The sequence below is a fragment of the Panthera leo genome, chromosome C1 (assembly GCF_018350215.1).
Source record: "Panthera leo isolate Ple1 chromosome C1, P.leo_Ple1_pat1.1, whole genome shotgun sequence".
Taxonomy (NCBI): domain Eukaryota; kingdom Metazoa; phylum Chordata; class Mammalia; order Carnivora; family Felidae; genus Panthera; species Panthera leo.
Window position 1 is genome coordinate 2047365 of NC_056686.1, and position 21900 is coordinate 2069264.

At 62.3% G+C, this 21900-nt stretch overlaps 3 protein-coding genes across 3 annotated transcripts in view; 1 reads left to right on the forward strand and 2 right to left on the reverse strand.

Annotated features, from left to right (window-relative positions):
- Positions 1–4929, reverse strand: part of MEGF6 (multiple EGF like domains 6) — an 88196-nt gene extending 83267 nt beyond the window's left edge. Inside the window, exons 1-2 of the mRNA XM_042952528.1 lie at positions 4814–4929; positions 1307–1444 (exon numbers count right to left, since the gene is read on the reverse strand). Of these exons, the coding sequence (XP_042808462.1) occupies positions 1307–1444; positions 4814–4929 (254 nt within the window). The remainder of the gene's footprint in view (positions 1–1306; positions 1445–4813) is intronic.
- A 5478-nt stretch (positions 4930–10407) lies between these two features.
- On the reverse strand, positions 10408–18253 carry LOC122228215 (putative protein TPRXL). The gene is made up of 8 exons (XM_042953150.1): positions 18160–18253; positions 17189–17329; positions 16246–16353; positions 15235–15381; positions 12558–12676; positions 12320–12478; positions 11343–11399; positions 10408–10563 (listed from the first exon to the last, which is right to left on the reverse strand). Exons 1-8 carry the CDS (start codon positions 18251–18253, stop codon positions 10408–10410), a joined length of 981 nt encoding a protein of 326 aa, XP_042809084.1.
- TPRG1L (tumor protein p63 regulated 1 like) lies at positions 17821–21832 on the forward strand. The gene is made up of 5 exons (XM_042951567.1): positions 17821–18449; positions 18560–18651; positions 18737–18913; positions 19718–19871; positions 20484–21832. The coding sequence occupies exons 1-5, from the start codon at positions 18252–18254 to the stop codon at positions 20676–20678; spliced, it is 816 nt and encodes a 271-aa protein (XP_042807501.1). The 5' UTR covers positions 17821–18251; the 3' UTR covers positions 20679–21832.
- The last annotated feature ends 68 nt before the right edge of the window (positions 21833–21900 follow it).

Consider the following 21900-nt stretch of genomic DNA (forward strand, 5'->3'; position numbering starts at 1 on the left):
TCACCTCAAGCTGGGCCAGGAGAGGATGCCAGGAACCCGTTCCGCACGTGGCCCCTCCTGAGCCTTCCCAGGAGACCCCCACACAGAACACAGACCACTCCCCACTCCCTGGCAGGAAACGTGGCAGAGACCCATGGCCCCCGCCCCACATGACCGGGCAGCAAGGCCCTCGCAGACGGTGGGACTTTCCTCCCAGGGCCGCAGACGCTCCGCCAGGAGGCTGAAGGTGCCCGGATGCTCCCGCCCCTACCCAGGCCAGCCTGGGGACCAGCGACAGGGAAATCGGGGAGCTGTCCGCCCTGGGGGCTCCCTCAGCACACACGTACCCCCCCACACTCCAGCCCTGGGACCACGAGGCCCCTGGCAGCTTCTAAAAATAGCACCTCTCCCCACGGGTCGTCGTGGGGACAGGGCTGACGTGACCTCACTCCCGATCTGTGAATGCTGGTGGCCGCACACGTGAGGAGGCCCGGAGGACCGCACAGAGCACACTTCTGGGGCAGCAGGAGGGCAGACATCTTCCTTCTGTCCCCAGTTCCCAGCGTGGACGCCCCTGACCTTTGGGCAGGACCCTCCGTGGCTGAGGGGCCACCCTATGCCCCACGGCACGGGCAGCGGCATCCCTACCCCCACCCGCTGGCTATGGCGCCCATCCTCGGCACACCTGGAACAAGGGACGCTGCCCTCAGAGGCCACCAAGGGCCCGCGGAGGGAGCTGGCACCCCACACGGATGACGCCGCGCAGGCGACCCTCGAAGGCCACGCTGCGAAGCTGGACGCCACAGCCCACGTGAGGGCCGCTCCCACCTTCCCTGCACCTAATGGGGGAGCTGCCCGAGCTGAGGCCCCCCCACCATCCGGCTCTGCAGTCGGGCAGATTCCAGAGAGAGGAGAGGTATGCAAAGGCACTCCTTAATTTGATTTTGAAATAAAATCTTGAGCAAGAGAAGGTTTGGCACTGGCTCCCCCGGGAATGAGGCCCAGGGCTCGGCCGAAGCAGCTGCCACAGGGCACTCAGCAGGCCGGGCACCCCACTCTTCCCCTCTCGTGTGGCCAGCCCCTGCCCCCAGCACCCCGCCTCGGCCACGGGACTCCGTCCTCCTCAGAGCACCCTCCCAGAGTCCCCTCCTGCCTGCAGGGCCCACTGCGCAGCAACGCTCCGTCTGTGAGCTGCCCTCCGGGGCGGGAAAAGCTTTGGCATCAGGCGCAGGGCAGCGGGAAGGGGTGTGGACGGCCCTGGGACCGGGAGAGCCCCCCCCACCCCGGCCGCCCGCTCGCACGCCGGACCTGGGGCCCCAGCACATACCTCCGCTCGTGGCTGACGCACCACGACGCCTGCCGCCCGCAGCCCGGCTTCCACACGGGCACGGTTCGGCTGAAAGCCTGCACACAGGGCTGGGTCCGGCCCACCAGGGTCAGCTCCTGCTCGGCGCACACGTGCGGCCTGGGACAGAGGACCGATGGTCAGTAGGCCCCAGTCCAGGGCGTGGAGCCACCAGGGGTGGGGGGCACAGCAGGGCCAGGCCCCGCGGTGACCGTCCCAGGCCTGCGGCAGGGCCAGGCTCGAGGTGTGGGAAGAGGACGAGGAGGGACGGCCACAGGGCCACATCCTGCAGACCCCCTGCAGGGGCCCCATGCCGCCCACAGGACTATTGTAGCTTTGCCAGGACAACAGGGGCCTGAGGGTCAGCGGGAACAGTGACACGGACCCCGCGCCCGTGTGACTTCCTGCCTAGGCCCCCACCTCCCAGCCATCCTGGCCTCAGAGATATCCCCTGAGCTGCCCCCGCTGGGCACACAGAGTTCGCTCCAGGTGGGACAAAGTGTGGAAGGCGGGGAGCCTCCAGGGAGCGCGGAAGGGGTGCATGGCGGAGCCCTCTGATGTCAGTGGCTCCCCAGTGCCCTTGACCCCCCCGCCCCCACATAAGGACAGGAGGGTGCCTCGCTCAGGAAGGAGGTGGTTATAGAGAAGGGGCCTGGGAGGTGGGGGGAGGGGCAGCTGCCCCAGCCAGACACAGGCAAATTTCAAATTTCGGGAGACAAGGCACAAAGTTTGCGAGGCCAGCCAGATTCCACAGCCTCTGAGGAAGGGGATGGGGGGTGGGCTCGCCTCTCCCGTGGACACCCTCAGGGTCACACAACCCCGTGGGCTCACTCCCACTGGCCACTCTCCCATCCCTTAGTCACCTGCGTGACTTCTCCCGAGGCCCGTGGGCCTGGGCTCCCCCTCCGGCTCTGCTGCTCCCTCCACAGCCCCCCAAAACAGTCCCCGCTCTGCTGGCTGCCCACTGGCCTCCCGGGGACGGGGGTGAGCGCGGCACCGATCCCCTCGGGGGAGTTCCCAGCCCTTCAGAAGCACAGCTTGGGCCAACTTTTCCATCTTTGGGGTGGAGGAGGTGGGATGGGGGAGGGAACAGACATAGAGACGAAGTGTCAGCCCAAGTGGCAGGACAGTCACAGGCCTGTCCTTGCAGTTGGCTCCTGGTTCCCATCTGGGGAGGCAAGGCAACTCCCAGACTACAAAGCAAACAGTTCCGTGGGACATCTGCTCCCGGGCAGAGAGGGGCTCCTGGAGGCCGGCGCCTCAGCCCAGAGCCGAGGAGAAGGTGGGCACGTGAGGCGTCCCTTTGGGGCAGGTGGTTCCAGGCCAGCAGGCCCCAGGATGATGGCCCCAGGGTGAGGAGACAGGAAGGGGAAAAGCAGGCGGGGAGGGAGAGGCAGGCAGCCCCGCCCAGCTGGCGAAGCCGGGCTGCGTGCACACCCTTGTGCAGGAGGAGGGCTGGGCTCCCCAGAAGCGTCTCCGTCGTGCCTGTCTTTACAAGCTCCCCTTTTGAACCCCAGGGTGGGCCTCTGAACACACGTCCCCCTGGACCAGGCGCAACCCTTGAACTTGGAAGCCTGCAGGCTCGGCCCTGGGCCGGTTGGAGCTCCAGTGTAGGGGACACTGTCTCCCCATCCCCAGACCCCGCCAGCAGCCCTGGGCCAGCCCTGTGTGTAGTGAGCGGTCACTCCAGGCCCCAGGAAGATAAGCCAACCATTCTTCCAGCAGAAATGCACTTAGAGGCATAAATAAATAAATAAATAAATAAAGACATGTTGTAGGGCTTCCAGTCTGGACACGGTCGGCCAGCGGAAACCCAAGAACCAGCCACAAGCTCCCACACGTCCACAAAGGCCACGCTGGGCCATGGGTCAGTGGGACCCCTACTCCACGGCACCCCTCTTCTCTTTGTCTCCCCCAGAGGCCCACCAGGAAAACCAGTCACAGACAGTGGGGAGGCCTGTGCGGGGCCCTACAGGCTCATCAGACCTCCCCCAGGGAAAGGGGGCAGGGGGCACAGGACCAGCGAGGACAAAGCACTTTCAGGGACCCCAGCTGTTCTCTTGGCCCCCTCCCCTGCTCCTCTGGGGCACAAGGAGCAAAAAGCAAATTCTGGCACCCAGAGCCCACCGGCTTCCAGCGCTCCGGGGTCTAGCACAAGGCTGTCCCGTGTTCAGCTGGCCAGCGGAGCTCAATGCTGCCTAGCACCAGGTGCCTCAGAGACAATCAGAGCCAATGGGGCTGTGGAAGGTATACCCCGAGGTGTCACAGAACTCAGTCTGCCCAGGGCCATCTGAGAACAGAAGCCTAGCCAAGAAACAGGGACACAGGCCCCCATAGGGGAAGCCACCCCTGACACGTGGGAGGCTCCCCGAGGAGGAGGAAGGGGAGGAAGAGACAGGGCAGAGGAGGCTTTGGGGAAAGCAGGAAGCAGAAAGTGAAGGTCTCCTGCGACCCACTGCTTGCCCCAGAGTGGCCAGAGGCTTCCCGGAGCCCTAGGTGACGTGCCAACCAGGGTCAGGGGCCGCCCGCCGCTGTGATAATCCCTTCTGAGGCTGCAGCTTCCCTTGGACAAATGAACTCACTGGGATCACAGGAAAGAAAAATGTCCAGCAGAAGTCATGCAGAGTCGGGACTCAGGCCACTCACATTTCTGGATGCAAAGGCCACAAGGAAATCTTCCTGCCTGGGGCAAAGCAAGACCCAGGGTGGGGGATGGGGGTCCTGGGGCACCGACTTGCCCTGCCCCCCAGCTCTGCCCCGCCAGGTGCACTGGGCCCTCTGGGCGAGTGCCGGGCAGGGGTCCCTAACCCGGGCCGGGCCACTGGCCTGCCCCTTTGCAGCACCCTGCAGGAGCCCTGGGCTGGGGGCCCCCAGCAGGCACCTCCCCTCCTCCCCCTCCTCTCTGGCTCACTTTGGCACCAGCGGTCCTGGGAGGCCAACACGGGATGGATCTGCCGGTTAACAGAGACCGCTAAACGGCCCGTTGGGGAATCATCTTTCAAAACTGAATTCATCTCCGCTGGCTCCCAGACCCTCTCTTCCTGCCCATTCTGGTGCTGAATTCCTTCTGTCTCTCAGCCCCAGCACGCACGTGTTTAACACATAAACCACGTCCAGCCACCACCACTACCGCCCCCCCCCCCAGCGTCTGGGCGCTCCCCGCCCCTGCACAGGCCCCCCAGGCCCCCGGAGGCAGCTTTGGAAGGAAGTGAGAAGGGGCTGCTTCCTTCCTGCTCGCTAGCCAGACCCTGCCCACGAGGACCCCGACTGGAGCGCGGCGTCTGCCAGAGCGCGCGGTCGCACATGACGGAGTGGAGGGTCACCGACAGGGTAAGGGGAGGAGGAGGTGGCCCCGCCACGGAAGCGCCCCCAGACCCAAGCCCCGACCCCCGTGTCTTAACCACTCCCTCCCCAGGGGCGGCAAAGAGCCCAACTTTGTCAGGGCCCCAGGGACAAAGCTGCTCAGGGGCCCGGGGCTCCGCTACTCACATGCCGGGCTGCAGGCGGGGCAGGGCGCCCGCCGGACCCGCGGGGAGCAGCAGCACCAGGGCCAGGGCCAGGGCCACCGCGCGCCCCGCCGCCGTCGCCTCCGGAAGGACAGGCATCGCGCCCGCCGCCCCGCGCCGGCTCCCTCCTGCGACCCCCAGCTCACTGGACGTCCCGGCGGACCCGCGGAGCCGCCGCCCGCACGTGCGCCATGGCCGGGGACGCGCGGGACGCAGCCGCAGGTGCGGAGGGACCGGCTTCCCGCCCGGCCGGCGCCCGCTTCGCGCGACACTGCGCGCTCGGCCCCGGCGCCAGAGGCCGGCCCGCCTTTGCCACGCCCCCGGCCCGGACCCCCGCCCCGGCCCCGCCCACCGCCCGGCCCCGTCCCCAGCCCCGCCCCCAACCCTCCTCGGGTCCTCGCCGCGAGCCTCGCGCGCTCGGCTGCTCCGAGGCCGCCGGGTCTAGATGCCCTGCGAGCGAGTGGCCACCACCTCCGGCGGACCTCGGGCCCAGGCGCCCATCTCTGGGGGAGCCCTCCGCCCTCCCTCCGTCCCTCTTAAGTCTCTGCGGACGCTCGGTCCGTTGTCACCGGCTGCCCTCTCCCCTCCCTTGCCGGGCCGGGGGCAAGGGGGTGGGGGGTAACGGCCCTCCCCGTGCCTCTGGGTGCTCCCCCTTGGGCACCCGCGTCGCGGATCACCGACCACCCCCTGGGCATTTTTACCCTTGTTCTGTGCAGGGCGTTCTTGGCCCGTGGCCTGAAGTGGGCGAGCCGGCCAGGGCAGGAGCCTCCCTCCGGAGACCCTGCTTCTCGCCAGTGTAACCTGGTTGGGCGGCTGCCTGGCTTAGTCAGTAGAGCCTGCGCCTCTTGATCTTGGGGTCCTGAGTGCAAGCCCCAGGCTGGGCGTACAGGTAACTTAAACGAAGCTGGGTGGGGTTTGGAATTCACTTACTCCAGGGGTGATGACTAGGTGCTCCAGGGTCCAGGGGCTCGTGGGGGTCCCTGGGGTGGAAACAACCCCCTCCGGAGGTTTTTGAAAAGCAGGGGAGGTGCAGCCTGGGTAGGACCTGAGGAGTGGCCGGGACTTAGGACCCGCTAGCCACCCGTGTGCCCGGCCCAGCTGTAGAGGCCCAGGGGTGGTCAGGCTCACTTCCGAAGCTGGCAGGCCTCTTTCTTGGGGTTTTCGTCCTCGCCACTTCCCGTGGTCTGGGTGACTGGCCCTCGCCTCGCCCTCCTACGAAGCGCAGGAACTCCTGGCTGGGAGGGGCTTGGGAGACAGGGACCCCCAGCTGTCCAGGAGCAGTGGAGATGTGGCAGTGCCCCCGGCCCCCCGCCGAGGATCTGAGCCCTCCACACCACCTGGAGGGGTATAGTCATCGGGCCGAGACGGCAGATGGGGAAACCGAGGTCAGAGTGGGGAGCAGCACCCCCAAGTCGCCCAGCTTGTAAACTTCAGGTCTGAGAACGGAACGCAGGGTCTGGCTCTGGGGACCTTTGGTAAATGCCCTACTCTGCGGCTGTGAACCTAAGAATAGCTCTAAAGCACATGGGGTAGGTGGAGGTCCCGCAAATCTGACTGCCCCACGGGGGTGTCCCGGTCTATCCAGCTGCCGGAACAGAGCACCGCAGACCCAGCAGGGTGAACAACGGACATCCCCCCACCCCACCCCCGCCGCCCCGTTCTGGAGACGGGGAGTCCAAGATCAAGGTGCCGGCCACTGGTGCCAGGAGAGCACCCTCCTGGCTTGGGGACGGCTGCCCGCTCTCGAAGTTCTCACTCGGCAGAGAGGGGGCGGCCAGGAGAGAAGGCTCTGTTGTCTCTTCCTCTTCTTAGAAGGCACCAGCCCTATAGGGCCCCACCCTTATGACCTCATTTACCTTAACTACCTCCTGAAAGGCCCTGTTCCAATACAGGCACACTGGGATTTAGGGCTTCGACTTGTGAATTTGGGAGGGGCACAGTTCCGTCCATAGCTGGGTGATTTCACTGTCTTTGGAGACCCCCGCACCCCCACCTGTCCCCTCTGCCCAGCCCGGAAGCAGAGGGCATGCTCGGCGCTGGAAGGGGACGCGGGAAATCAGCACCATACCTGGTTGGAGCCAGAGACGGGGGAACCCTGTAGATACAAAAACTATGGCAACTGGAACCCCACGCCAAATATTTTTGCCACGTCTGCGGGAAGTCTTTGGGTAGCCAGCTCTGAAGTTCATTTCTAAACCTCCTCATGTGCCCCGAAAGAGAAGCAAAACCAAAGAAGCAATCCACTCAAGCGTGGCGGGTAGGACGGAGACTCTGGGGCAGGTGCTGGCCAGCTACGTTCCCCTGGACCGGCCCATCCCCGGGGTGGGACGCAGCATCCGGAAAGGGGTCACCAGGGTGTTTGAGGTCACCTGTCACACCGAGAGCAAAAACCTGCCCATTCACGCAAAGCACCAGGTGTCGGGGGACAGCGGTACCATGGGCTGAACTGTGTCTCCAAAAAGATACAGCCACGCCCTATCCCCCAGTACCTGTACATGTGACTGGATCTGGGGAGAGGGTCTTTGCCGATGTGATTAAAGATGTCAGGATGAAATCACCCTGGACTTACGGCGGCCCTAAACCCACTGACAGGTGTCCTTATGGAGAACGGAGGGAGAGTTGGGACACATAGACACACAAGGAGAAGGCCATATGGCCTCAGGGAGGCAGAGGTCCGGCCGTGTGCCTGCAGGTGAAGGAAGGCCAGAGATGGCCACCAAGCCCTGGAAGCGAGGAAGCAGAGAGGCCTGGACAGGTGTCCCTCAGTGCCAGAGGGATTTCAGATTTCCGGCCTCCAAAGAAGGAGGAGAGAAGAATGGGCTGCTGTTTTAGCCACCCAGCCTGCGGATTTCTTCTGGCAGCCCAGGAAGCCAGCAGCCAGGGCGAGGCCGACCAGCACCTTCCCCTGGGGCTCCTGGCCGAGAGGGGAGCTGGCCATCCTGGGGGCTCGCGGAGGGCCCCTCCCTCCAGACATCGCAGCAGCACATGGACACTGAGCGAGCAGAGGCTCCCTGGGGAAGCCAAGTGTGGGAGATGTGGAGTTTGTTGCTGGACACGCTTTCTGCGGGGTGGCCCTTGCGTTTCTTAGAAACAAGGCAGTATGCGTCCCCCTCGCCAGCTGTGCCGGCCAGAACCGGGGCTGACACTCCAGTCCTTGACGGTGTGCATTCCAAGATCTCCTGGCCCCCAACCTAGCCTGCTGTCCCCAGCACCCTCCTGGCTGCAGCTCGCCCAAGGGAAGCACATCAAAGCTTGACCTTCTCGTGGATCCCACGGTGGCTGCAGCTCCTGCCAGGTGTGGAGAGAGAGCTCGGGGCACCTGGACCCAGCAAGGTGGGCGGCTTGGTAGAGACAGAGAAAAACCCCCATTCTGGCCGAGACATTCAGAATGTGTGACAAAGTCACCATGAAAACAACTCAGCTTTTAGAAACTGCAGGAGAACACTCCCTTTCCAATTCTCCAAATCCTGCTGTTTTGCCTTAAAGCCATCATGTTTTGGGGCGCCTGGGTGGCTCAGTCAGTTAGGCGTGTGAATCTTGATTTTGGCCCAGGTTGTGATCTCACAGTTCATGAGTTCGAACCCTGAGTAAGGATCCGCACTGACAGTGTGGAGTCTGCTTGGGATTCTCTCTCTCCCTCTCTCTCTCTCTCTCTCTGTGCCCCTTCCCTGATTTCTCTCTCTCTCTCTCTCTCTTTCCCTCTCCCTCTTTCTCTCTCTCTCTCTCTCTCTCTCTCTCTCTCAAAATAAACAATTATTTTTAAAAAGCCACATTTGGAAGCCTGCCCTCTTGGTCCCTAGCCCCCCATCCTCTGGGAAGGGTGTTTCTCTGTCCAAGTCGCCCCTCCTTCCGCCGTGACCTGCCCAAGTCAAAGATTAAGGGCCGTCTCTGCGACATAACATCTGATAGCTCTCAGGCGGATCCCTAGGGGCCACAACAGCCTCCCAACGCTACGCAGCCTCGGATGCAGCTCTGGTCCCTTTGGGGAGGGAGAGGTCTCACCCAGAGTGCACTGTCTCTGGAAGACGAGCTCGGCCCACGGCCCCTGCGGTCGGGAATATTCTCTGGGCTACGCACTAGCCTCCAACAGTCCAGCTCTGAGCTCCCACCCTTGGGGCTCCCATGCGGCACGTGCCTGGCCCCTCGTGCCCCTGACCGCTGCTTCCATCAGAGGCGGATTTCCTAAAACCCTAAACCACAACATCGGGAAGATAAGGTAAGCATTCACACTCACCTGCCCTCCGAGGGAAGAGAAGACAAACTGGTTTCATCTCACGCCGCGCACTGTGCGAGGCGCCCCGGTTCGAAGGCCCCGTGTGGCCACTCTGCCACCTGCTGACGGGAGGGGAGCAGCCTGTCAAAGTCCCTGGAAAGAAGTCTCGCACACCCAGGGGGACCCGGCCAGGAGCCGCCTTCCCCTGCCCGATGGCCAGCGTGCGCATGTGTGTGGAGAGAGCGTTTCTGTCGGGGCCTGGTTGCCGTGTGCACACATACTGCCCATCTGCCCCGGCAGAACTGTGTCCTCCGAACAGATATGTTCAAGTCCTGACCCCGCTCCCGCGAGTGTGGCCTCATTTGGAGATAGGGTCTCTGCAGATACAGCAGGTCTAGATGAGGGCATGGGGTGAGTTCTCGTCCAACGAGACACACAGGACACGGGGGACAGGGCCATGTGACAACAGACGCAAAGGTTGTGGGCATGAGGTCCCAGGCGGAGGGACACCGAGGACTGCCAGCCACCGCCAGACTCTGGAGAGGCCAGGGCTGTTTCCCCACAGGCTTCAGAGGGAGCGGAGCCCTGCAGACACGCCGGCCTCGGGCCTCTGGCCTCCAGCACCGGGGACAAGTCCCTGGTGTTCAGACCCCGGAGTGGGGGTGGGGGGGACCTCCGTGTGGCAGCCTGGGAGCTGGTGCACCAGCCGATGCTATTCGTCACATACCACGACACGCACACGTCATCTCTCGTCATTTCCGCAACTTGCGGGCCTACTGGGTGCCCCCCACACCCACCCGAGGCTCGGGCACCGGGCCAGCATCCTCCTCCTCCTCCCGTCCATTGCTGCCGCCATCCTGGGGACCTCAGGACCCACCCATCTGACGGGTCCCGGGCCCCTGCCTGCCCAGTCTTTCGTGCCAACACCGCAGCAACCGGTCCCAAGACAGAGACTGGGGCTGGCCACCACGCAGAGCGTCCTGTCTGTGGCATCTCGCTGCCAGTACCCACCCGTGGGCCACAGCGCCCGGACGCCCAGCTCTTTCTCTCCCTACACCGACGCGCTCCCTCCGGGCTCTGGCTCTTCGTACCTCCCTCTATTGGGTGGCTACCTGGCCCCCGTATGCAGAGGGCAGGGGGACCCCAAAGAAAGAGGCAGACGCTCCCGGCTGGTGATTGGTGGGCAGCAGGTGTGATAAGCTACTTACGAGGCTGGTCTTGGGCGCCGCAGGCCGAGGGGATCCCCGCGCCCACCCGCCAGAATCTCACGACAGAGGCCTCCGCGGGGCTCCCGCTGTGGAAATGAGGGGTCACAGCCCACATCCGGGCGGGGGTGAGGGGCCGGCTCCAGGGTCCACCGGCGGTCACGTCCTCTCCGTGACCTCCTCCCACGCCAGGCCCCCGGTGACCCGTGACCGGCTCTCAGTCTCACAGGCCCCCTCCTCCGCAGCGGGCCCTGCGTGGTCAACAAGGGGCGGCACTAGCCTGGAGGGGGCTCGTTCGGTGGCTTTCTGGCTCCCCTGGGGGCAGAGGCCACAGCAAAAGTGCGGGCACATGCAAGAGAAAACGCACATCGGGACGGGAATTCCCAAAATAAGTGACAGTGTTTTCCACCGAGAGCCCCATGATCGGACCCACTGGTTTATGAGATGCCCTGGGCTGGGGGTCAGACGGTTCAGGGCGCTGCCCTGTGTCCTCAGTGTGACTTCATGAAGACGACGCCGTAGCAGACCCCTCGGGTCTGAACACACAACTCCTCGAGAGGCACGAGGCGAGTCCAAGGCCATCCTATATCCTGTTCCGGAGCGCGGCTCTCCCGTCAGGGACCCCGCAGTGCTTTGTTGGCTGTCCCTCACGGCTTGTGGGCGGCTTTGGCGAGGGCCTCTGCGCGCTGTGGCGCCTCCCGGCCCGTAGAGGGCAGACACGGCTCCCGCCGACCCTACCCGCGGGAACAGAACGAGCACGGCTGGTCTCCGGGTGGGGGAGGTGCTGCACACACGTACGTGTTGGGGGGGGCAGGGCGGCATGGTCAGGTGTGACGACTGGGCGGGTGGGTGCGCCCGGCCAGGACCCCCCGTTTCACGGTGTGTGTTCCATTCCAGCCACCGTGCGTTTCCACCGGCCCAGCTTGTGCCAGATACAGGGGTCCCAGGGAGACTGCGGGGGCCCCCCTCACGCATTCCGGGGCCACCCCATCGCAAGCTCAGGCAGACAGCTCCTCTCCCAGGCGTGACGGGCCCAGGGTTCCCGGTAGCGCGACGCGTTGATCCAGGGTCCGGGGGCAATGGCTGCTTCCCACCGGTTCCACAGGGGGCCGGCCGGTGTTGGGTGCCTCTGCGGGGGTCCCCAGGCTGGCCTGTGGGGCACAACAGGCCCTGAACTGTGTAAGAACCCGACAGTAACTCAGCGACCGGCAAAGTGATTACCTGTCGGGAATTAATCTGTGGGTTCCATATCCTATGTTTCCTTCCTACGACCCCTGCTGCTTGCCGGTTAGGGGGGCGGGGGCTCCACATCGTGGCCTTTGAAATGTGACCCCCAATCACCGTCTGTTCGACAAGGATATCCATCCGTGGTACTCAGTGGCCCAATGGTGGCAGCCTGGTTTGCGTGGTGACAGGAGGCCTGGGTTGGGCCAGATGCAGCCTCCGCGCGAACCGGGGCTTGTGGGGAGCCTCATTCAGAGGGCGGCACCGGTCTGTCTATAACGTGCCGGTCCCTTACTAGCCGGGGGTTCCGGAGGACGGCCCCAGGCTCCTTGGCCTCCTTGGCATTAGGCCACCTCGCCTGGGCACGGTCATGGCCATTCTTTCTGGGCGCGACCTCTGCTGGGTCTACTGGGGGTCACCTGCTAGGGCTCATCCTCGGGCTGGGGCGTCAGCTTCCTGATTGCGGGGGGGGGGGGGGGGGGGGGGGGGGGGGGGGGGGGGGCCCAGTGCCTCCCGAGCCAGGATGCGGAAGACGCTGGTGGACCACCTGAAGCTCTCACGGCTCAACCCGAACGTCCTTCCACTTATCCTGACCCCACAGAGGCTCATTCACGATCGTCACCCCTCGGCTTCCGAGCCCGAAGGCCCCTCCCTTTCCAACAGCCCGCCACCACAAAGGGTTAACGGCCAGAACCCACGAGTGGTCACCAGCCAGACCTCCGAGTTCCGAGTTCCGCCCAGAGGCGGCTGTGGTTGGTCCCTGTTGCCGTCCACACGGTGTCACTGTTGGGCTGAATGGTAACTACGGTCCGTGTGGACGGATTGCCTCCAACAGACCCGTCCGTACAGCGGGCGTCAGCGGGCGTCGGCGGAATCCGTCATCTGTCTCATTCCCTCCCCGCGGGCTGGCACGGGGCGGGGGGCGGGGCACGTGAGGATCGGCGCCCGCGGGCTCGAGTGGCACCCGCATCTCCGGAGACGGCGGGCTGGCGGACGGGGCGCTGCTCTGCGGCACACAGACACGCCGCTTGCTGAGCGTGGGGGTTTGCGCCCGGCCGAGGTGCGCGGGTGGGCGACGTCCTCACCCACGCGTGGCGGGCGGGGAAGGTCTCGCCGCCATCGGCTGTGCCTCCGTGGGGCGCTCCACTGGAGGAGCTCGGGGCACACCGCTCAGGGCTGCTGCTCTCGGGGGCCCCTTCCAGAGCTGGGACCAGAATCCTGGGGACAGTCGTTGTCTCTGCCACAGCCCCCAACTGGTACCTCCCGGTGACACAGACACGCCCTACTGGAAGGGCGGCCCTGCTTGGGAGACCCCAGACCTTTCACCTGCTTCTCTCCTGTTCTCAGAGGCTGCTCCCCGCTCTGTCTCCGGCCCCCCATGCCCCTTCTTCCCCAGGTGACCGAAGGGACAGAAGCACCGTGCCGGGTGGGGATAAAAGTCCTCCCAAGCCCCCAAATCCCTACACAGGCTCGCACCTGTCTCCTGTCCCCAGGGGTTGGATAGGCTGGCATCTGATCCATCACACATTCTGGGAAGGTGTGCATCTTACACGACCACAGCTCCCCAAAACCTTACGGGGGGGGGGTGCCTGGGCTCCACCTCCTCCCCCCCCACACACACACAGGTGCTCCAGCAAGGCCCCCAGAGTGTCCTGCTGCAGGGACAAGTCTTCACATGCAAACGCCGCATCACCAACGTAATGGGGGGAGGAGGACAGGGACAGGACCACTACCCCTTGACATGGTGGGGGGCTGGCAGGTATCCCCCGGTCCGCTGCTGCCCCTCCCGTGTGAAGGCAAATGGACTTTAGTTCTCACAAGCCTGCACTCGCCCGAGTCTTTTCCATGAATCTCCTTGAAGAGGAAGTACGTTTGCCAAGCGTTTGAGTAAAGCCATACGCGTCTGCACGTGAGAAAACACGAAACACTTACAAATCGCCACATCTACACATGTGCTGAGGGGGACTTGTGACGCACCGAGGAGGAAAGTTGGACATTCCCGTGACACATACCGTTTTTTTTTTAATGTTTATTTTTGAGAGAGAGAGAGAAAGAGAGAGCACGCCGGGGAAGGGCAGGGGTGGGGGGCGGGACAGAGAATCCCAAGCAGGCTCTGAGCTGAGCACAGAGCTCCATGCGGGGCCCGAACCCATGAACTGTGAGACCACGGCCTGAGCCGAAGTCAGACGCTTAACTAACTGAGCCACCCAGGCGCCCCCCCCACCCCCCGTGACATACGCCTTAAAATTATGGCTGATGCCTTCTTACCGGTACACATCAGATTTTTAGGATATAAAAATTTTTAGGATATTTTGTATATAAATCTGCCCTAACACAAGTCTAATGTCCCTGCTCTCTTGACCGCACTTCCCACGGGAGTTAACGTGTCCAGTAAGCCTCATTAGCATAATCTCTCTCTGCCAGGAGAGAGAACCCGTCTTTTGAGATGTTTCAGGGACCTCCGCAAAATCCCAAAGATAGTTCAAGGCCAACGAGGCTTCACCCAGAATTTGACTTTTGGGATCAGCTCTCCATTTAATGAAAATGACAATGAAAGGGGCCCCGGGGGGCTGGACCGGTGGTTGAGCGGTAACTCTTGATGTCAGCTCTGGTTAGGATCTCAGGGTCCGTGGGTTCAAGCCCCACGTCTGCTTCAGATGCTCTGTCTCCCTCTTTCTGGCCCTGTCCCACTCACGCACTCTCTCTCTCTCTCTCTCTCTGAAAAATAAATAAATGGTAAGAAATTAAAAAACATAAAATGACAACGAAAGGCTTCAAAGGCAATACGGAAAGTTACACAGTTATTAAACCCTTAGTTCTTTTAATAGAGAAGACTCCATTTCCGGAAGTAATCAAAGACCTGATAAAAACAGCAGACACAGGCAAGTATTTTAATAAAACACAGAATCTTTGTCTTCTAGGTAGATGACCTAAAAGGTAAAGGAAAACCTTTCATAATTCCATCAAGAGAGACCAATCACCCAAGAAACTTTTGTCCTTTCACCAGACGGAAGACAATTTTCGATTCTTCCTACGAACATCATTGATACGAAAGCATATTTTTCTGTAAGGCGATTGAACAGAGCCCTTTTACAAATTACTTTCCACAGTACCCTCGGGGGAGACAGACATCGCACACAGGGAACACTCATCTGTACACGTCCACAAACATGCAGACGGGCACGGACACTCCAGCCGTGAACCTCACAACAGCGTAACAGTGGAAACCCACCGCAGGGGCCTCGGGCGCAGGAGCACAGGCTCTGAACCTCGGGGCATCCTAGCTTTGTGGACGGGACAACCTCTCTGGGCTGTTTGCTCCTCGGGAAAAGGGGTATCCCTGCCCCCCATGCATGAGTGTTGGGAGCAGAGGCAGTATCTGCGATACAGCGGCACTCAGGACCAGCTAAAAAAGAGTAACCACCGGGGCGCCTGGGTGGCTCAGCCGGTTGGGCGTCCGACTTCGGCTCAGGTCATGATCTCACAGTCTGTGGGTTCGAGCCCCGCGTCGGGCTCCGTGCTGACAGCCCAGAGCCTGGAGCCTGTTTCGGATTCTGTGTCTCCCCCGTTCATGCTCTGTCTCTGTCTGTCTCAAAAATAAATAAACGTTAATTAAAAAAAATTTTTAAAAAAGTAATCGCTGACACAGACACAGCTCTTGACACGGGCCCGGCAGAGTGCCAGCCGCGTCACGGGCACGGTCTCATTTGGTCCCCCCTGTGGCCATTGGAAGTAGGAACCATTATCTCCCAGAGTCAGTACGAAAGCAAACGGGGGCACAGAGGGTTGAAGGGAGCTGGCCCTCGTGGCCAGAGGTAGAGGAGGCAGGGTCCAGGCCCAGACAGCAGGGCTCCCGGGCCCCCACGCCAGCTGCTATCCTTGATGGGTCCCCGCTCTGCTCCAACTCCCCTGGGTGGTGACAGGAGACCCGAGAGAGGGGTCAGCAGGCCCCCCAGGGGCCCACCCCACAGGGACAGGGCAGAGCACACTCAGCCCCGGCTGTGGTTGCCAGAGAAGAGGGGCTCCCCCAACCCCCGCGGGGACAGGGCCCAAAGAGGGCGTCACCGGCCCTGGGGTCAACAGAAGGCAGCAGCGTCTGTCCCACCCCACCTCAGCAGGCCAGAGGGGATAGAAGCACTTTGCCGCCCACATTTGCACATTCACTTAACACTCTGAGATCTCTGTGTTTTTTTCCAGGGAGCCAAGTACCAAAACTACGCCGGTATTGACAGAGTCGGAAGTTAGCTAGAGAGGAGCTGGGGTCAAGGTGGCAGTAGGAGTGATTTTGTGGTTTCCAACCTCCGGGGCGGGGGGAGGGGGGCTAGCCACCCAAGAGGAACAGGTGATGAACGTGCGCCCTGCTTCCCAGCCTCGCCTAGCCCTTAGTTTCACTACAATATATTGACATTGCCGTCTGGACCTCTCCCCGCCCCCACTCACGCCTCAGAGGGGAGGACGGGCCTTGATGGTTCCAGCCAGGACCTAGTAGGGCCCCAAACTCCCCCTCCCAACCGACAAGAAACCACCTCAGTGGGAGACCACCCTGGCTGTGAGCCATGAAAGACAGCCCTGCACCTGGTACGGTTGCCCCCCTGGGCCCGTCCCCTCCCCCATCCTGAGAGTGCACCGTCCAGGACAAACCGCTTTGTGCTCACTACCTTCCCTCTGGCTATCTGTACTCGAGGCAGAGTCCTCACGTATGTCTTTTGCCGAGAATGCAAGCACCGAGCCCTCCGGTTCCCAAGAGGCAGGCTCTCCCGCCAGTAACAGTACCCGTGGAATCTGGTGCCAGCTTGGCGATGCTGACATTCAAGGGCAGCAGCCGGTGGTGCCGAGGGCCCTCTGTGTGCGGGGCTGCAGCGCCCTCCCTGGAGGGAGGTCCTGGGAGACAGGAGGTTGGGCCATCCTTGGATTGTGAATCTCGTACAAACCGAGAGGGCATCCGAGTCTGCACGGCCCCCGGAGGGGCTTAGCTCGCGGGCAGAGCTGTGCCAGCCTAGGGGATGTCCCCAGAACTCTCCGAACCTGCTCTTGCACCTGTGGCGTGTGGCCAGCCCTGGGCTCTGGTGAAATTTGAAGAACTGTGAAACTGGCTGTAAACCCCAAGGTGCAACCATATGCAAAGGGCTGGTTCCACTGAACTTTCCTAACTAATAAGGCACGCACACAGAGGAAAAAGCGAAGAACAAAACAGTAATCGAGTCATGGTGAATGGCGACGTCTCCTAGGGAGGGTGGTCTTAGACCCAGTGTGGCAGGATGGACCCAGTAGGGGTGAGGCAAGGCTTTCGGGGTTGGGGGAGTGGGGAAGTAAGACGGTGGCCTGAGTAGAAGCAGCGAAGTCCCAAGTGACCAACTGGGGGAGGATTTGGAAGGGGCTGCACACTGTCACGGATGCACAGCCCTTGGGTGCAAAGAGGGTGGTGAGGAAGTCCTGGGGCCCGTGGGGGCAAAGACCGAAGCTGGGGCCCCTGACAGGGAGGGCAGATGCCTAGGGTGGCACCAGCCCTGGGCAAAGAGGTCACCCACAGGAGGAACAGATGTGGCTCTAGTGTCCAGAGGACAAGAGCTGGGACCTGGAATGGATCTTTGACGCGTGGCTGTGGTAAGTGACCCGGCTGTGTGCCTCAGTGTCCTTTTCTGTGAAACAGGGATCAGAGGAGGGCAGCTTCCTAGGCTCAGTGAGGACTCTAGGCTGGTCACAGCGCTGGGCGCACCGCCTGCCCGCTCCATCTCGGGCGGCGAGCTGTGCTCAGGACAGAAGCGGGCCCGCAGCTCCTCCAGGAAGCCCAGGCCACCTCGGCCTTTTTGGACAGGGCCTCTAGAGCCCGCGGCCCTTCCCGGCATCCGGGCGCGTCCTGGGACGGTGAGACGGGGACCGCGAGGGAGGGTTGGGGGGCGTCCCGGGGGGAGGGGCGGTGACCGCGGGGGGCGGGGAGGGACACGGGTCGGGTGTGGAGGGGTGGGGGGGGGGCGGAGACCTCTCGGGGCGCGGGGGACGCGTGCGGGGAGAGGGGCGGTGACGTGAGATGGTGATGGAGGAGGTGGGGCGCGTCCGATGGGGAGAAGGGGCGGTGACCCGGTGGGGGGGGGGCGGTGACCGCGGGTGTTGGGGGGGGCGGGGGAGACGGGTCCGGGGGTGGAGACCGCGGAGGGGGACACGTCGGGGCGGGGGAGTACGGAGATCGCGGAGGGGGAACGGGCCAGGGGCGGTGACGGCGGGCGGGGGACGCGTCCGGGGGTGGCTGGCAGTGAGCAAGGGCCGGGGTCGCGTCCGGGGGACGGTGAGGTGAGACGGTGATCGAGGGGGTGGGGCGCGTCCGGTAGGGGGAGGGGCGGTGGCCGCGGGGGCGGAGACCAGGGACTACGAGCGCGTCCAGGTTGGGGCGGTGACGAGGGGCTGGTCGCTCCCTTTACTGGGATCGGGCACACTCAACTCCTGACTCACCCTCTGCGTCTCCCTGGCAACCAGCCGCGGCCCCGCCCCTCCCCTCGCGTCGCGTACAGAGGAAATGGGCGTGCGCGCGGCGTGCGCTTCCGGCTTGGCGAGGGGCGGGAGCGATTGTGAACGGGCGGCGCGTAGGGCCAATCGCGGAAGACGGCTGGGGAAGAGCCAATCGCCAGGGCCGGCGGGCGCGGGTAGGGGGCGGAGCCTCGGGCGGGGCTGGCGAGGCCGAGCCAATCGCACCGGCCCTCGGGGCTGTAGCTGCGGCGACCGAGACGGCGGCCTCGTCGGGCCTGGGTCCGGGGTCGGGGTCTGGGGCGGCGGCGGGCGCGGCCATGCTGCAGCTGCGGGACTCGGTGGACTCGGCCGGCACGAGCCCCACGGCGCTGCTGGCGGCCGGCGAGGAGGTCGGGGCGGGCGGCGCGGGCGGGGGGCGGCCGGGGGCGGGCACTCCGCTGCGCCAGACGCTGTGGCCGCTCAGCATCCACGACCCCACGCGCCGCGCCCGCGTCAAGGAGTACTTCGTCTTCCGGGTGAGGCGGCCGTGGGGCCGGGGCGGCCCGGGAGGGGGGTGCTGGGATGGGAGGGGAACGGGGCGGAGAGTGACACCTCCCCCCCCACCCCCCGCCCTCTGCCCGCGCAGCCCGGCACCATCGAGCAGGCGGTGGAGGAGATCGGCGTGGTGGTGCGGCCGGTGGAGGACGGCGACATCCAGGGCGTGTGGCTGCTGACCGAGTGAGCGGGGCGCGCGGGGCGCGGGGACCGGCCGGGTGGCCTGTGCGCGGGGCGGCGCCCGGTGACTCGTGTCGTCTGCGGGCAGGGTTGACCACTGGAACAACGAGAAGGAGCGGCTGGTGCTCATCACAGACCAGGCACTGCTCATCTGCAAGTACGACTTCATCAGCCTTCAGTGCCAGCAGGTGGTCAGGGTCGCCTTAAACGCGGTGGACACCATCTCCTGCGGAGAGTTCCAGTTTCCCCCCAAATCGCTCAACAAGTAAGACTGAGGGACAGAGAGCCTGAGTACCAGGGCCTGTAGCAGGTCCGTCCCAAATCGGCCCCCTGGTTGTCCTGGGTCTGCCATTCTGCGCCAACATAAAAGCGTCTGCTTCAAATCGATAGTTTCTTAGAATAGAAGCAAGTGGGCAGCAGGTGCATTAAAAGGAATTCTGGCACAGAAGACAGCTATCAGGCTGGTAGTAAGATGAACTTGAGGTCTGTTGAAGCAGAGCTGACGTGGTGCTCTTAAGATGAGAGCCACATCCGGTGTGTGTCACCTCTGTCACATCAAGCTCTGCTCCGGTTAAATTTTAACAGAAAAAAAAAGCATCGCTTTTATTTACTGATGTTACTAAAGGTAGAAGATAGTTACTGACCTGCTTTCAGAAGGGCGGATCTTGAAATACGAGAAGCCTGGACTTTAATACAAGGTAGAGCTTTGCTGCAGGGATGTGATCGGGGCTGTACCCAAGTCAAGACCGCTAACCGGCCGTGGGGCCTCCTGGACAAAGGGCCTGAGGCTACAGACATGTTGTTCTCGCGGTTAGCCTGCCTGCAGCGCCTTCCCGTTGCTGTTGAACTGCACTAATAGCATAAAGGGTGTTGGGCCCAAACCAAAACAACGGCGTCGGTTTGTAGTATTCAAAGTGCTCGGTGCAGGTGACTGGAGACCCCCGGCTCTGAGTGACACAGGTCCTGTCCGCGGTCCCAGAGCAGCCTCCTAACGTCACACCCCGTACCTGCCAGGCTGCCAGGGAGCGCTGTGGCCTGCTGGGTGACGTGAAAGCTTCTTTCTTTGTAGGCGAGAAGGTTTTGGGATCCGCATTCAGTGGGACAAACAGAGCCGCCCTTCCTTCATAAACAGATGGAACCCCTGGTCCACCAACATGCCCTATGCCACGTTCATAGAGCACCCCATGGCTGGTGCGGATGAGAAGACAGCGTCTCTGTGCCAAGTAAGACCGTGAGGGCAGCGCTGTCCAGCCGTGATGGCGACACTCTAGGCCTGTGTGGCTGTTGAGCACCTGGACTGTTCTGTGTCCTAGTAAAACTGAGAAAACAAACTTTTAAGCTTCAGAAATTTTAGCTAACTTACGTTTAAATAGCCCCATGTGGCTAGTGGCTCTTGGTCAGGGTAGCTGTATGACATAGCTCCTTGTGGCCATGGTCACCTTGGAGAAGGGCCCGGCAGGGCTCTGGGCAGTCTGTGCTGGGCCAGCAGGCTGCGTGCTCGCCGGCAGAGGAGGCCCTGGGGCCACCGGTGAGGGGAGTTGGGCCTCCCTCGCCAGTCGCGCACTTGGCCTGCTCACTAGTCTGGCGGGTGGTGGTGAGGATTGAGTAGGTCCCTGACGACACAAGTGCTCTGTGAGGCCTGTCGTCTGTCCCAGTGAGCACAGAGCTAGGATCTGACGTTTCCAGAGACGCGCATCGAGGAGCCGAGGGGAGGGGCTGCCAGGGTGTGGCTGGAAAGGCACGTCCTCCGAGGGCAGGGACGGGGCTGGCACAGGAAGGGGTGGTCCGTTCCACGTGTAGACCACTGACCGGCAACATGATTTCTGTCTTTACAGCTGGAAAGTTTCAAAGCTCTGCTAATCCAAGCTGTCAAGAAAGCCCAGAAAGAGAATCCTTTGCCAGGACAAGCCAGTGGCGTGCTGGTCTTGGATCGTCCCCTCCTCATCGAGACCTACGTGGGACTCATGTCCTTCATTAACAACGAGGCTAAACTGGGCTATTCCATGACCAGAGGCAAAATAGGCTTCTAGATGGCGCCCAGAGGTAGACTTGGGGACGCGGGGCTTCAGACCCGGGCCAGCTCCGCTGCACCGGCAGAGTCGGGGCTGTTAACCTCTAGGGATCTGAGTGTGATTAGAATAGTCGAACGCATTCCCTGCTATCCCTGGCTTTTGGAAGTCTGGTAATAGGAGTCACAGACAAAAAAGCAAGGTGAATCCAGCGGTCCCGCTCGTGGCTGGTGTTCCGTCTTCTAGAACTTGTTTCCGTGTTTCTCCCAGTGTCTCCATTCGGCTTCTCGTGGTCCTGCCCAGCCCTCCAGCATGTGAATAAACATGTACCCCCACCAGAGCCTCCCCCCTAGCACTCCACCCGAGTGGATGGTTCCATCCAGGGAGGGCCCCAAACCCCAGTGCCTGGAGTGGCAAATAAGTTTATACTTAGTGTCAAGTTTTGTATTTGGAAATCTAATCCATTTTTTTAAAGCTAAGTGCAAAACAAGCCAGCAGACTGGTGAAGTAAACAGGGGACAGTCTTGTCGGCTCCCAGATGGACCGTTGCTTTTGTGCAAATACGTCTTTGACCTGAAGTCACGCTTTTTCTGAAGTTATATCGTGTTCGTATTTGTGGCATCTTTTCCAGGCCCTAAAGCTTGCAGGAAATCATTTTTAGACAATTCATTAATTTGAGTCACCTTGGTAGGTAGTTGTTTGACAGCTCTACGTGCTTTACGTTTGTACGGTCACGTTCGTATTTAAGATGGGGACTGCTCAGTTTGCTTTTGGAGAAATGCCCTTTTGAAAAAGGAACCGTGGTATTAGATTCTCATGAAGCCCCTAACGCCCGGCTTGGTTACCGCAGTGCCCACGCAAATGCGAGGCTTTATTGGTGTTGCCCTGAACGTGCCTGGGGCTTGGCGGCCCGCCGAGCACGTCCGTGTGGGAACCGTGGCCCCCCCGCCCGTGGCACCCACACATCGTCGGCTTGCTGGCTTGACTGGAAGCTTTGATATCAACCCCAAGCGCTGGTGCAGGGCGTCCTCCCCATTTACAGCTCTGGTGTAGCTCTAACCCGCGTGGATGTGATCCAGATCATAGCCTGTCCACGTCGAGAGGCCGCCGCCTCCATCCTGCCTGGGTCCTGAGCCTTTGCTTTTGGTCTCACAGTAAAGACGTTTACAACCGAATGGACATCGTTCTTTCTTTGAGATCGTTATTCAAAGTAGGGGCGACAACCAAGAAAAGTCACCTCTGA